General features: G+C 43.0%; 1 protein-coding gene across 1 annotated transcript in view; it reads right to left on the minus strand.

Moving 5' to 3' along the window:
• The window catches only part of LOC119180666 (adaptor protein complex 1, mu subunit), a 31,157-nt gene extending 19,975 nt beyond the window's left edge, over window positions 1-11,182 (minus strand). Inside the window, exons 1-5 of the mRNA XM_037431785.2 lie at window positions 10,996-11,182; window positions 10,681-10,735; window positions 7,501-7,657; window positions 4,357-4,424; window positions 3,680-4,082 (exon numbers count right to left, since the gene is read on the minus strand). Coding sequence (XP_037287682.1) covers window positions 3,680-4,082; window positions 4,357-4,424; window positions 7,501-7,657; window positions 10,681-10,722 — 670 coding nt within the window. The 5' untranslated portion in view covers window positions 10,723-10,735; window positions 10,996-11,182. The remainder of the gene's footprint in view (window positions 1-3,679; window positions 4,083-4,356; window positions 4,425-7,500; window positions 7,658-10,680; window positions 10,736-10,995) is intronic.
• Window positions 11,183-15,288: the final 4,106 nt, after the last annotated feature.

Here is a 15,288-nt window from a genome sequence, read left to right on the forward strand (position 1 = left end):
GGGTTGGTTATACTCTGAGCATTTCTCTATTACCTGATTGATAGTATGAATGTGGTCAATTGTTGAGTAGTCTGTTCGAAATCCTGCTTGTTCTTTTGGTTGATTGAATTCTAATGTTTTCTTTACTCTGTTAGCAATTACCTTTGTAAATAGCTTGTATACTACAGAGAGCAAGCTGATCGGCCTGTAATTCTTCAAGTCCTTGTCATCTCCTTTCTTATGTATTAAGATGATGTTAGCGTTCTTCCAAGACTCTGGTACTCTTCCCGTCAGGAGACACCTCGTAAACAGGGTGGCTAGTTTTTCTAACACAATCTGTCCTCCATCTTTCAGCAGATCTGATGTTACCTGATCCTCACCAGCAGCTTTGCCCCTTTGCATGCTCTCCAAAGCTTTCCTGACTTCTTCTATCATTACTGGTGGGGTGTAATCTGGGTTACTGCTATTTCTTATAGTATTAAGGTCGTGGTAGTCACGGCTACTGTACTGATCTCTGTAAAACTCCTCTGCTATTTTAACTATCCTATCCATATTGGTAGTTATTTTGCCTTCTTTGTCCCTTAGTGCATACATCCGACTTTTGCCTATCCCAAGTTTCCTCTTCAATGCTTTGACACTTCCTCCGTTTTTCAGAGCGTGTTCAATTCTCTCCATGTTATACCTTCTTACATCGCATACCTTACGTCTATTAATCAACTTCGAAAGCTCTGCCAGTTCTATTTTGTGTGTTGTACTTGACACTTTCATGATTTGACGCTTCTTAATTAGGTTCTTCGTTTCCTGGGAAAGCTTGCCAGTGTCCTGTCTAACTACCCTGCCTCCAACTTCCACTGCACACTCCGTAATGATACTCGTCAGATTATCATTCATTGTATCGACGCTAAGGTTGGTTTCCTCACTAAGAGCCGAGTACCTGTTCTGCAGCGACACTCTGAATTCCTGTACTTTCCCTCTCAGTGCTAGCTGATTGATTGGCTTCTTGCGTATCAGTTTCTGTCGTTCCTTCTTCAAGTCTAGGCGAATTCGAGACCGTACTATTCTATGGTCACTGCATCGTACCTTGCCAATCACTTCCACATCCTGCACGATTGTAGGGTGTGCACTCATTATAAAGTCTATTTCGTTCTTATTTTCGCCATTAGGGCTCCTCCATGTCCACTTGCGGTTTTCTCGTTTTCGGTAGAAGGTATTCAAAATCCGTAAATTATTGCGTTCTGCGAATTCTACTAGTAGCTCTCCTCTGGCGTTTCTAGTACCGAGGCCATAATCTCCTACTGCCTGGTCTCCAGCCTGCTTCTTCCCTACTTTTGCATTAAAGTCGCCCATTACTATAGTATACTGTGTTTTTACCTTACTCATTGCCAATTCCACGTCTTCATAGAAGCTTTCAACTGAAGCGTCATCATGGCTGGATGTAGGCGCGTAAGCCTGTACTACCTTCATCTTGTATCTTTTATTTAGTTTAATTACGATACCTACCACCCTTTCATTAATGCTATAGTATTCCTCTATGTTGCCAGCTATGTTTCTGTGAATAAGGAACCCCACTCCCAGTTCTCTTCTGTCTGCCAAGCCCCTGTAGCAAAGGACGTGCCCATTCTGTAGCACCGTATAGGCCTCATCTGTCCTCCTAACCTCACTGAGCCCTATTATATCCCATTTAACACCCTCTAGCTCCTCGAATAGTACAGCTAGACTTCCCTCACTAGATAAGGTTCTAGCATTAAACGTTGCCAAGTTCAGGTTCCAATGGCGTTCAGGTTCCTGGTTTGTAATTAGATGACAGCAAACAATTTCTGACACACTTTTGTGCTTGCCACTTGCAATAAAACGAGTGTAAAAAGAACGCTGGCTAAAGAACAAGGGTTTATTGGACACGAAATGAGATAGCTTTACGAGAAGTATCATGTATGGAGTGCCACTATATATTGATGGAAGGCAGCCATATTTTGTACAGCGTTAGTGGAGTAGCAGAAAGTATTTTTTCATACTTCCTGTGTAGTCCAATGAATAAAGTTGGTGATTTATAGTAGTCAACAAAATACCTTTCCTTTCTAAACAAGCCTTACAGCAATTGTTATTGTTCTTAAAAATATCTTTAAACACATCAGTTCATTAAAAAAGAGCCAATAATGGATCATTATCCCCAAAAAATAGTATTTCTAGTCATTAAGCCTTTCATGCACAAACTTTGCCACAGAACCAAACATATCATCTGACACGAACAGGGGAACAAAAAAATCTTCACAGTTTTTCATGTCATAGATCCAGCATACTGTACGGTACTGTAGGGAGCATAAAAACTAATCATTTTATGATCATTTTATTTTATGGACACATAGCGTTGCCCACAAAGAGGACAAAAAGAGGATGTCTCCGGCTCGCCATTCATGTGCAGGTACAGTGAAACAGTGAAAGAGAAGACCAAAACATACAAAAACTCACATGGACCCTCATGAGTGTGCCTAAGACAATTCAAAGCGAAATCCATGATGATTGGAGCATGAGTACACTTTCATGGCCAGCGTTTTTATTAATGCTGCAGGCTGATCATGATGATGAATTACAGCTCAGCTCTTAGAAATGAGATGCTACCTTTCAGCCACCCATTCATAACGCAGTTAACATGGTGCAATGCCCGTTACAATTTTACACTTGTGCAACACAATACAGTTAAACCCTTTTACAACAGGCATGCTCCGGGCAGAGATTCTTGACTCTTATATGAGGTGTCTTTTATAAGCAGGGTACAACGTATACATTGTCTCATCAACCCGTATTTTACTGTTGGCACACTGGTGTCTTTTATACCCATTTGTCTCTTACATCAGTGTCTCTTATAAAAAAGTTCGACTGTAATTCATCTGCTAATGCGACTTCGTGCCCGACACTACGCCTGTATTAGATCTTTCTCTAATTCTAAAGTGGTTTCAAGCGTTCTCGTGGCTGTGCTGTAGAACACTTGACTGCCATGCGTAAAACCCGAGTTTGATTCCGGTTCAAATCTTCATTTTTATAATGAAATTTTTATTGAGGTCATGTGAGTTTTTGTACCCCATGCTACACTTTTCAAGGCAAGTGTCTGATGAGGAGGTTAAGGCTTTCATATTTTACATGCCTCCAGTGACAGGATACACAGATGCTGCTCTGATGCTTTATTACAGCCTGAAGAAATGGGACAGCGAATAAAGATGGGCTGGATCACATATGGCAAGCCCTCTCAAACAACAACCATTCGAACTAACGGAACTTAAACATGGAGGTTACCAAGAAAACTATGGAACAACCTAAGAGACTGAACGACAGCAGAATCGCCAGCAAAAAGACAGAGGTAACAGGTATTTTCTAGCTGCGGCCAAGCGAGAACAATCCACATGAATTAGCCAAGTAATGCATAAGAACTACAAGCGGTTGTTGGCCTGAACAATGAAACTGATACTGAGGAATGGGCAAGAGCGAAGAATGGCAGCGGGTTAGATAAAAGGAGAAAACACGTATTGAAGTTTGCAGCGGTAAAATAGAATCAGGTCATGCAAGATAGGGCATACGTGGGATTATTGGATGCGGCCTTCCTTCGGCAGTAAACACAAAATAAGCTAATAATGATGACAAGGACAAACCTTCTTTTGAGAAATCACCCACAGTTTCAGAAGAAGGTGTATTGGCTTTTGAAACTCACGGCCAGTGCTCTCAAAGAGGACCTTATCGTTGAGACCCAGTCGAAGCTCCGGCATGCCCGAGAGGTAGACGCGCATCTTGATACAGCCCACAATCTCGCTGCGCAGCACACTGCCGCCGGCGTTGGCGAGCAGGTTGACCGACTCAATGACGTCGAGGAAAACCTCGTTCTTGCGGTAGCGGACGCCCTCGGACCGCCAGGAAACCGCGTTGGTGACGGCCATTGGGAGCCGCGGCTGCAGCTCCATCTTGTGGCTCTCCTGGGTGATGAACTCCTGCAGGATTTTGCCGTCCGTGGTCTGCGGGTAGCCAAAGTCCATCAGCTCGTCCAGCAGCTCGTAGATGATGACAAAGTTGTCCCGGATGCTCTCTTCCTCCAGCTCCTTGAAGTACTCGCTGAACACCTGCACGCATCATGTATGTCAAAAGTTTAAGTTAGACACTGGTGTAGCCAGAAAAAGTTGGGGGGGGTCAACCCATCTCTCTAAATTTTTCAGTTTTGGCGATTTATGATGATGATAGTTTTCTGTTCACTCTGCACGGATTGATGGTAAGTTTAAACAGCTCTGGCGTTTAAGAAATTTCAGTCTTACAGCATGCAGAAGTTGACATGTTGTAACTGCACTCTTTGCATAAGTAGTAAAGGAATAAGTGAATTAATAAGGAATTTTCACTTACAGTAACTATCTTATGAAGGAATGCGAATATGAGAGCAACGTTGGCGTTCTTCTTTGAAGTCGCTACCACTGAAAAGGCAGCAAGTCAAGGGTTACACACATAGTTTTTTAGATGTAGGGCACCTTCAAACAAGAATTCAGGGATTTCATGGGATCTCACAAGCATCTAGACATGTTTTATGGAAAGTAAATGGGCCATACGTGCCACAAGTACACATACCATCCAACATTTCACGATGCCTGATACATTACCTGCCTGAGACGAATTCACTAGACATTTGCAAGCCTGCAGCTTTCACAGGACCAAGAACTTCGCTGTCTTAACAAAATATGCTACACAGTATCCTATTGCGCATGTTAGATAACTGGCGGCAGCCACGCTTCCTGCTGGCACTTGTTACTCCGTATCATAAAGCTTAGAGATACCAAACAAAAACATTTATATTTCTCAAGGTGACTACAATGGCTAGATAGAAGCAGAATCGGTTTTCTTGGTTGGAAGTTTATGCAAAACCAAAGCATCCAAAAACCGTTGTGCAACATATCAAAAGAGAAACAATATAGTAGTACTCCTGCCTACAAACCCCTTGTGCAAAGCAATATCGAAAAACTAAAAGAACACCACTATCATCAAATATTTTCTCTTAGGCTCATTACAGGGCCAAGGCCCCTCCAGAAAATACCATCTGGGTTGCTTCGTCCTGTCGTCAATTTATCCAATGCTAGATACCCGGAAAACTCCTAAATCATGACACTCTTCACTCTGACCACAAATCTCCATTGTGCAATAACTCACACCATAAAATTAACTGACACCAGCTAATTAGTGGTAACGAGTTGAAATTATGCAACAAAAATTAGCAGAGGCTTAGCTCAGCCATGCCAGGATTTACATTACGTGAGCTACGGACAGTCGAATGAACGAATGGCAAGTGAGCTCGTGCGAGTCACGCGCTAGCCCTCTAGCAACACACGTTTCTCCAGGAGCTTCCAGGCCTTCTCCGGCGTGCCAGTTGCGCGCCGTGAGATGTCACTGCTCCTCGTGGATGCGCAGCTGGGCTCTCGATAAGCCATGCAAAACTGCTCCATTTTGCCCAGTGTAGCTTATGCTACAAAAAAAGGGACTTGCTCACTATGCCTGACTAATCCTACCATAAGGGCTCTCACTGACTGTTATCTGCTTCACTCAGACAGTGTTTCAGGAGTTATCAGAGAGAAACGATGGAAGAACCATTTACAAGCATTTCTTGCACTGTATGCAGCTAAGAACACAACAAAACCACTGAATGCTTTCAAAAGCACTTCCCTATCCCTTGCTAAACCAGACATCTTCCAGTGAAAATAAAGATAACTACTGTTATGATTTTTTTTACTGAAATAATTATGAAAGATTTTATTTGTTCCATGCTTTGCTTAGTTGTCCAAGTCTGTTCTTTAACAGTAACACAATGCTAGACAACACTTGCATTCACACTAACTATGGTAAGAAAACATCTATATTCTCTACCATTCATGTTTGGAGTAGTTTGCCGGTTGAACACAAATTTTTGCTCTCATTTTCACTTTTCAGAACATCAATAAAATCTTTCCTTTTAACTTCTCATTGCTCACCTTAGTTATGGTATACGATTTTTTTCCCACTTGTCCTCGTTTGTTTTATGTGTTTATATCAGTTTTCTATGTGAAAATTGACATTTTTTTCTTTTTCTTTTCATTTATTTTGTGCACATTTCCTACTTTATTTCCTATTATTTCTGTGTGTCTTATTTGACTTTGCATTGCATTGCTTTTTACACTATATATTGCAATGCGTTTTTCGTTTCATTGTATTATTTAATTTTTATTTGAACTATTCTAGCATGTTGCTGCTTGTTTTGTCTTGTATGAGATTGTTATTGCCACCTGCTAATCTTCTGCCAATTTTTTTCACTTTTGTCGTGGTTTTACCTGAGGGTCCCGTTTTCAGTATTTATACTCTCGGGTTCTCATCTGTATACAAGTGTTACGTACATGATGCCTATGTACCTAATAAAACTGAAACTGAAGCAAGTCGTCAGAAAATAACTCTTGTCTAACTTAATATTAAATAGCACTGCCTGTATACTTGCGAGTATACAGGCAGTGCTATTAAAAATTAAAGCAATTATTTAATTGACAACATTTCACACTAGTGCACCAGAGAAGCTGTCAGGGCGGTAAGGCACCCTATTTTGTTGCTATAACATGAACAGCCTGGGAGTCAGCACACAGACGGAAACGGCGCACACAAGCGCTACTTGCATTCGGTTTGCCTCTCCTGCTGTTCGCGCTCAATATGAATTATTTCCCAGCTGAATTAACAGCCACAGTTGCTGGAACATGAATACATGTTCAAATATTCGAGAATTCAAACAATTATTAATAAATATTTGTCTTGCTCCGGACGCAGATATCTTGTAGAAATTTGTTAAAAGATGCACCGTAAAAATTACTCGATTGTGTTGCAATATTGAATATAGTATTGCTGCTACTATAACTAATTAATTCTCTCGTGAATTATTGCTTTTCTTGCACTTACACTTCTTTATACTGTGATTGCATTAGTACATCATGTTATTGCTGTCATTACTTATATTATTGTAGCTGGTGATTACATGCTTGCTATAATAATGATTATGTTCCTGTTTATTTATTATGTTACCAAGATGATTTGTTGTTTCTAGATCTGTAGCTTCTGCTGCCCCAGTATGGTGAGGACTTGTCAGGAGGCTTAAGTCCTCATTCTGCCTTACCTGACGGGCAAACCCTGTAATTGTGTATGCCCAAAATAAAAAAATATATATTTACAGTGCAAAACTGAGAGATGCTGCAGGTGGGATGTACAGATCAAACAGATTGGACCAATGTACTTTACGAGAATTTCATGCAAAAGCCCACATTTGATACAGGAAATCGAGAAATGGCCCCCCGCGATTTAGCAATAAAATTTAGCGCTCGTCCTCTGCTGAATGTGTTCTATGTCCCACACCAAACTAACACTCATCAGTTCAGTCAGACGGGATTAATCTCGTTCTGTCTATTTTGTTCGTTTATTTGCATGCCTGCCTCCAACTTCAATTCACGAACAATATGAACCTCAGGGGTGGCGTGCGTCAATAAAGGATACGGTAGAGGTTGTTGTGCTTGATGTACATGAAGGCAATGTCCGAGTGCCGAAGGATGGGCGTCACACATCCTTCCTCCTCCTTCTCCATGAGCAGGGTCATGAACTTGTCGATGCATGTCATATCTATGTCTCCACGGTAGTTGCGCGATATCAGCACCTGCACAGGCAACAGCCCGACGAAAGTGGTCGTTGTTAGCCAAGACAATCAGAAGTTCACACCCGCTGCGGTCAATTGGATTCACAACAACAAGCACAATATAAATTTGTAGGATTCACTGCAATAAAGTAACAAACAAAGGTGAAATTATATGAAAGGTGGCAGATGAAAACATGATTGCGTAACTACCATGAACAGTGTAAATTATTATTATTTACAGCAAACAGTTGGCATGCTGAATTAGTTGCTTAACATTGATGGTAAATAGATAACGAAGTGCCTAAAAACTATGTTATATACAGCGCTTTAAAGTTGCTGTTCAGCATCATTTTGGGTCCTGAAAAGTGTTATGATTCGGCCAACATCTTAAGTGCAATCGTGCATCGAATAGTGGTGAAATAATTGTGTGTGTGTGTGAGAGCAGGAGGACAGATTTATGCCACTTTGATGAAAAAAGGTAGCTCAACTTGTTCTATTACAAGGAATCGGTCTCGAATATGTTGAACTGAACTTGTTTAAATAAAGCTGATCCCTAAAGATGTGAAACATTCCATTACACATGTGCCGTCTATCTCAAAGCAGCAGCATGCAATAGACAAGCATTGGGAAAATTGCTATTCTGTGCATATATGCTAGCATTTCTGGCCTAATAGGAAAAGTAGCCAACTGCTGTTCTGGAAAACCGTAGTCTGACGCCAAATATAGAGAATGTAATGATGGTTGAACATGCCCAGGGTTGGCAAGAGAATAACCTGCCCAGAAAGGTGCAGGACAACAGGCAAAGAAAGTGTTTACTTATGGAGTACAGTGCAAAAAAAAAAAAAAAACGAGGAATAGGAAAAGAAAGAAGTTGCCATTATTTGCTTTCTTCTGAGTCGTTCTCTTTTGTGTTGTTCCTTATTTGTGACATGACATACAAACCTACCAGCTCAAGCTTGTGTTTTTGTTACAAAGCGTCTGCCCTATACGCCAAACGCCTTCAAATGTAGCATACGAAACAATAAGCTAGATGAGTTGCCTTAAGTGTAAAAAAAAAATGGTGTATCACATCATGGTATAATACAGGCATCTGCAATGAAACAGATTTAAATGTTGAATATAACAAACATTGTAAGTCTGTATTCAAGTATGAATACTTCATTTTAAGTCTGCAGTTACAGCTGCTGAATGCAAACAGTATTTTCTAGTAAACAAATGGAAGCTTGTGTTAGAAAAGAGGTTCACCTATTTCAACCCCCCCCCCCCCCCTGTGTTTCTTTGAATGAAAACGAAAGAGTGAATGAAGGGTTCTAAATCAGCTTCAACAAACAGAGTTGATAATGTACATACTCAACACTATTAGCAGACCAATTTAAGCACTCTAGCTGACGCATTAAATTTCTTACACTGACTAAAGCATGTGCATCATTATATACAGCTGTTCACTGCAAAGCGGAGTTTTCACCTGCCCTGTTTTGGTATGTGGCATTGTTTTGAAACGTTGCTCAAGAGACAGATATGACTGGCTGCTGGGCATTTGCAATGAAAGGAATAACCTCAACAGCCACTTTGCGACCACACTTGGCGGAGGAAGAACAAACAAGTCAAACATGGATGGCAGTCTTCAACATCTACGCTGTGCTGGCAGAGCATCATGAAAGCCGTAGCTTACTGCCAACCACTCGGCAAAGCCGAGAAGTAAAAGACGCTGCTTGAAAGGAAAGTAGCCTCTAAATGCTTATACCTACCAAAATACCAAATGCTGATACTACTGCAGTGCAAAACAACTTCATCCACTTGTAGGTGATGTTTTCATTATTTTGAAAAACCGTTCAAGGGACCCTTCAACATCCTAAATGATCATGTCAGCTATAATAAAATCTGATGAAGAGGAATAGAAATAATGTTGACTACCTCCTTGAAATGCACAAAAATGCTTAGTACACAAGCATTGTAACATTTATCTGCATGAGCGAAGGGCCATAGTTGTAGGTTATCAACAACTACAACCTCACTTTCAGCAACAAGAGTACAGTATTCGTGAAGTATGGATAATTAATTCCAAATACTTTGTGCATCAAAACCACAACATGATTATGAGGCGTAACACAGGCTAGAGATCCATCGATTTTTTTCCACTGTGTGCTTATAGCACATTAAAGCTTACATTTCATACACATCAAAATGTGGTTTCTGCAGCTCAGGTTCAAACCTGTGTCCCCCTGTTAAACAGTACAACTTGCTTCGTAGTTCACCACGGCAGATGTGAAGACAGATGCAGATTTCTGTGAACACTGATCCCAACTATTTTTCAGGTATGTTATGCTGTCCGGTAAGTTTGCTGACAGTATGTGAACGAGCTGCAAATTGTTCTCTAACTTACGGTTCGTCAGTGTTATTCCAAAAACTTGACATTCTGATCAACTATGCTACACAGAAGGTGCGTGCCTCCGACACATATGTGAAAATGGGCAAGAAATGCCTAAGATAATATTAAGGTTTCATTTTGACGAGGCTATCACAGATAGGAGAAACTAATTCATAAGCCAATCTACTTCACTGCCGAAAGGTAAAATACTTCAAGCGATCATCAAATGTTTCTTAACCGAGAAATCGTTTCATCCGGTAGTGTTATTCTTAACAAGCTTACACAGGCTAGCAGTGCGGTACGAATCAGTCACTTTCTTTCGTTTTCCGGTCTACGCGGTTCCGAGCTGCAGTCTTGCAACGAACGGGCGCCAGCTGACCCTGTACCAGCCCGCCTAAACTCGGTTTCGATCTCGCGTGTAGCTCCTTCGAGCATACGTCAGCGAGACCACGCCCACTGCAAACACCGAAAGTTCGACGCCACGGCCGTGTCAATCACATATCGTACAGCTACACCGCGGCAGTAACTAGAGCAGTCGGCTCGCGATGTCGATGATAAAGGCTGAAGCACCGCGTGTGCCGCGCTTCCTGCGCTGCCGTGGCGATCGCGAGAGTCTAATACGAAAGCTCGGCACCGAAGAAGAAACGCCGTTGACAATATGCAAGCTGTTACCTACCTTGCCTTTCAGGTCCAGTATGTAAATGGCTGAAGCAGACATGGTGCCGGATTATCTGAAAAGACATAACCAGGAAATACATGCGATGTAGCACGAGAAGCCGAGAGGCAGTACGCAACTCCGCGTAACGCGAAAGCGAACAGCCTGCTGACGCGACTGCAACCGCTAGAAGTTCAAGCCGAATCGCGAAAGCGCTGTTATGACACCTTCGCATGCAATCAGAGTGCCGTGATTAGCGAGAGTGACAGCAAATCGCGGCGTCGTTGTGCGGATACGGGCAGCATCATAAAAACGACCACAGGAATCGCTACATACCGCTGGCGGTGACCGTGAAGAAGCAATCGAGTGGTCCCCTAGGTCGCAGGGCCTTCACGGGAAAGCCGCCGGGAATGCGTCGCGTTTCTCAAACCGCATTCATGGCAGAAAAACACGACGTGGAGCCGACGGCACGCTCAAAACTGGGCATCTAATGAAAATCCCACGGATTCCGACAGCCGCTGCCAAAGGAGTCCGGCAAATAGCGCTGAAAGCCACTTGACTTGAGCGGCTTGGCTTGGCTTCAAACTTTACGTGTTTCGTTTTCATTGTTATAGACTTTTTTAAATCGTTTAGAAAAAAAATTACCTAACACTTATACATCAAAACAAGTACTTTAAATGAGTCTAATTTAGTTAAAGAGCATTAAAATGGATAACGTTAAAAATACGATCTCTCATTTTTGTATTTGTTCATAAGTGACATAAAAAAACAATAAAAATTATAACAAACTCAACATTTTTTTGTGTTTTATCAATTGTTAAGGTTTTATAATTTTTTTTTACAATTGTTTACTATGGAGGATTGGGGCGCCACATTTACACCACAGCGCTTGCGATCACACGCAATGCTGAGAGTGACTGTACTAACTGGAGTTTCGACACTACGTCCTTCTCGTGTGTGTCGCGCGAACAGTAAAAAACGGCAGGGATGTGAAACAGCTGATGCACCGTTGAGGTGGATGCCTTGTCGGAAGCGAAAAAAAAGGGACATTACTTTTGCTCTTCTCATGAAAGAAGGTGCGCACGACACGGCACAGTGGCGAGTCGTCGCAATCTCGCGCCAGCGTTCGGCCCACGCCTCCTCAGCGCGAGGTTTTTTGCGCGCAAACAAACAGAAAAAGAACGTAACAATAAAAGCCAAATGCTCGCCCGAGGTCTTGGAGGGGATAGCGGCGCTAGCCAGCCCACGAGGGTGTGGGTCGTAGTCGAGGCGACTTGCTGCGGCATGCCGCTAGCGCGCGCAGCTCGCCGTTTCATTTTTTCTTTTCCGCTCCCTGCGAACGTTCGGGCCGAGTTTATTTAAATGACCGCATAGCAGCGGCCCGAAGGCGAGGTCCGCAGCTAGCCAGCGGGCGTTTGCGGCGACAAGAGTCGACGCAAGAAAAGCCATCAACACGCGCCTCCGTCATCAGCCGGGCGAAGTATTTTATCCGTCCACGACGGGGAGTCCCCGAGAGGCGGCCACGACAAGCGCTGCAGCTTCACCGAGCATGACCAAGTTTGGAGGATCCACCCGGCGTCGTCGCTCGTAAATTGTGGTCAGTGCATGCAATTTTTTTTGCCCGCACTAATCTCTCCACGTTTGCGCTCACGCTGCAATCTGAGCTTGCGGATCGTCTATTCGCACGGCGAGTACTTTTCGTGCGGCTACATGTGTGATACAGAAGGCTAGCGTCGCGCCGTGCCCTCTTCATCGCGCTTTGACTGCCCTTCGCGGCGTGAACGTGTGCTATCCATCTCACGCGATGTCGACGCTTCGGCGGCGAGATTAGGCTGGATTGATGGTCGCACTCGTGCATCGTGGGGGCGCCAAAAGAAAATGAAAGCCGGCTGCTCCACATAGGCGAGTCGGGCGGTGAAGCGATCCTCTACTGCGCCTCCGCGCGCACTGTGTGTTGGCGTACGGTTAACCGGCCGATCGAGTGCCTCTTTCGCTCTCGCTTGCCATCTCTCATCCACATTTTTTTTTTTTTTCTATCGTAGCATCACGCTCGGTCGGTTACGGGCGTACTGAGCGTTCGCCTAGCTAGCGTCAGCGCAGTTAAGTGCGGATATATTCCAGTCCGAGCGCGCGCTCTAGTATAATAACGTGCACTGGCGTGTATCAACTCGAGCCGGTAAATGAGTACCACCGAGGCTGCCTATTGTGTTGTCTGCTGAGATTATATGGCAGCGTCGGTGCAGTATGTCCCCCGCAATACTACGAACTGCGCAATTGTACGATGCGCGCGTGTATATTTGGGGTCATACCGTAACCTCGTGCGCGATTTCATCGATAGTTTTCGCTTCAATGTGGGGTGGATATCAAAGAACACATATCGTAGTAGCGCGTATATTATTGCTGTAATGACGGAACGACGTTTAGAATGTTTAATTCGGAGTAAAATGTCTATTGGACAACCTCAGGTAATGTTGACGGAACGTACGCTGAACTATACATCAATGTTACTAGAATGTGATAGTGAAATTTTGAACCAACATTTCATGATTATGGTAAGGTTTCATGACCATAGTACGCTGTTGTCGGTGATGCTTTAGGTTTCGCACTTTTTCATCAATAAAAATTACGACGTTGTCATGAGCTTGGTCAATCAGGTCGCAATTCAAAAAAAGTTGCTGCAGCACAAACATGCTAAATAAAAGTCAGAAGAGATGATCATCTCGCAGAATTAGCTAGATTATGCGTAGCTTAATTATGTGTACCGCATACTTAATACATTTACATTACTGCAATGAATCAGAGATATCTCCACGACAGTTCAATGGACTATAATGCGAAACAGAGCGACTCGTGTGAAACACCACTTTTTTTTCATTTTATCTACGTGGTCGTTAGGCAAAGCCATACTTTGGGAAACCGTGAACAAAATATGTAACAGATCTTAAGACACCGCTCTATTGACAAGCAGCTGTGACCATAAAGCTGCATTGAAGATTCAGTTAGAAAAGCGGCTGAGAAGCACGCCGCGGTTGGGTTTGCAATAGAAAACTCAAATTACCGTATGTGCTCCAATATTAGCCGCAGGTTCCACACCACCAAGATTTTGGTTGAGATATCGTGGGAGCGGCCATTACACGGAGAAAGAGACACAGCAGTCTTTTTAAAAATGTTTTGGCAGTTATTGGCCCTGCTAAGGTGCGATACTGGCCTTTACTGAAAGAAGCGAGAAAGAAAGAAAGCAGCTCACTTTTTTTTTTCTTGCTTCGAAGCGTACGTTGATACATTTGATGCGACGGCTAAAAGAAGGAGGAGGAGGAATAAATGAGGAAGGACAGGGAGGTTAGCCAGAGGCTAAAAGAAAGGTTGACTTATTGATATGTAGCGTTTAACGTCCCAAAACTATTATATGATTATGAGAGACGCCTTAGTGGAGGGCTCCAGAAATTTCGACCACCTGGGGTTCTTCAACGTGCACCTAAATCTGAGCACACGGGCCTACAATATTTCCGCATCTGAAAGAAAAATTAATTCTCTCGCTTCATGAAGCTCCGGACACTAAAGAAAAGAATGATGATTTCTCTCGTATTCGCGAATCACTCTTTCGCCATACCGAAAACACCACGCTATGCTACGAGAAGACCCTTTGTTTGTTTGTTTTATTTTATTTACAAGTACCTAACACGCTCCAAGTAGGAGTATTATGTGAGGGGGACTACACAATACTTTTTTTATCAAGAAACACGAAAAAAAACAAATAAACCCGAAAGCCAAGTATGCAAATGCTAAGCGTGAGCAATAACATGCACAAATAACATGAAATTTGTGTTATGCATAATTAAATTTCTTCTACAATGAATGAACACCAATACAAAACGTATGTTTAGGAAAGACAGTCGTAAATAGTATTTTATTCCTAAATTCCACGTGATCGCGAATGCACACAACATCATCAGGAAGATCATTCCAATTAGCAATGGCACGCGCTATCGCAGATGCCTCAAAGGCTTGGGTGTAGCCGAAAAGACGAGAACAACTGTGTTGACTGTGAGATGTGGTGGTGGTCTAGTGGCTAAGGTACTCGGCTGCTGACCCGCAGGTCGCGGGTTCGATTCCCGGCTGCGGCGGCTGCATTTCCGATGGAGGCGGAAATGTTGTAGGCCCGTGTACTCAGATTTGGGTGCACGTTAAAGAACCCCAGGTGGTCAAAATTTCCGGAGCCCTCCACTACGGCGTCTCTCATAATCAAATGGTGGTTTTGGGACGTTAAACCCCACAAATCAATCAATCAGATGTGCGATGGGGTTTCGATAGTGGCAGGGTATTCATGTGCGTGCTGTAGATGACTTTATGAAATAAACACAACATGGGCTATCTTCCTGCGCAATGCCAGGGATGATAAGGACAACGAAGTCTTCGTGTTTGTTACACTGGATACCTGGTCGAACCAATTGAGGAGCTAGGTTTAAAAATAAACGTGGAACTAATTTATCTTTCGGAGGGATTACATTAGGTTATAGCCACAGGGAGGTTTTCTCTGCTGTGTTCGAGTATACATAAGGGCAACAAAGAGATTACCCTGTTAGCCTATTGTTATTATTTACGGCTACGAGACTACCTGAATGCCTGACT

The sequence above is a fragment of the Rhipicephalus microplus genome, unplaced genomic scaffold, assembly GCF_043290135.1.
Source record: "Rhipicephalus microplus isolate Deutch F79 unplaced genomic scaffold, USDA_Rmic scaffold_24, whole genome shotgun sequence".
Taxonomy (NCBI): domain Eukaryota; kingdom Metazoa; phylum Arthropoda; class Arachnida; order Ixodida; family Ixodidae; genus Rhipicephalus; species Rhipicephalus microplus.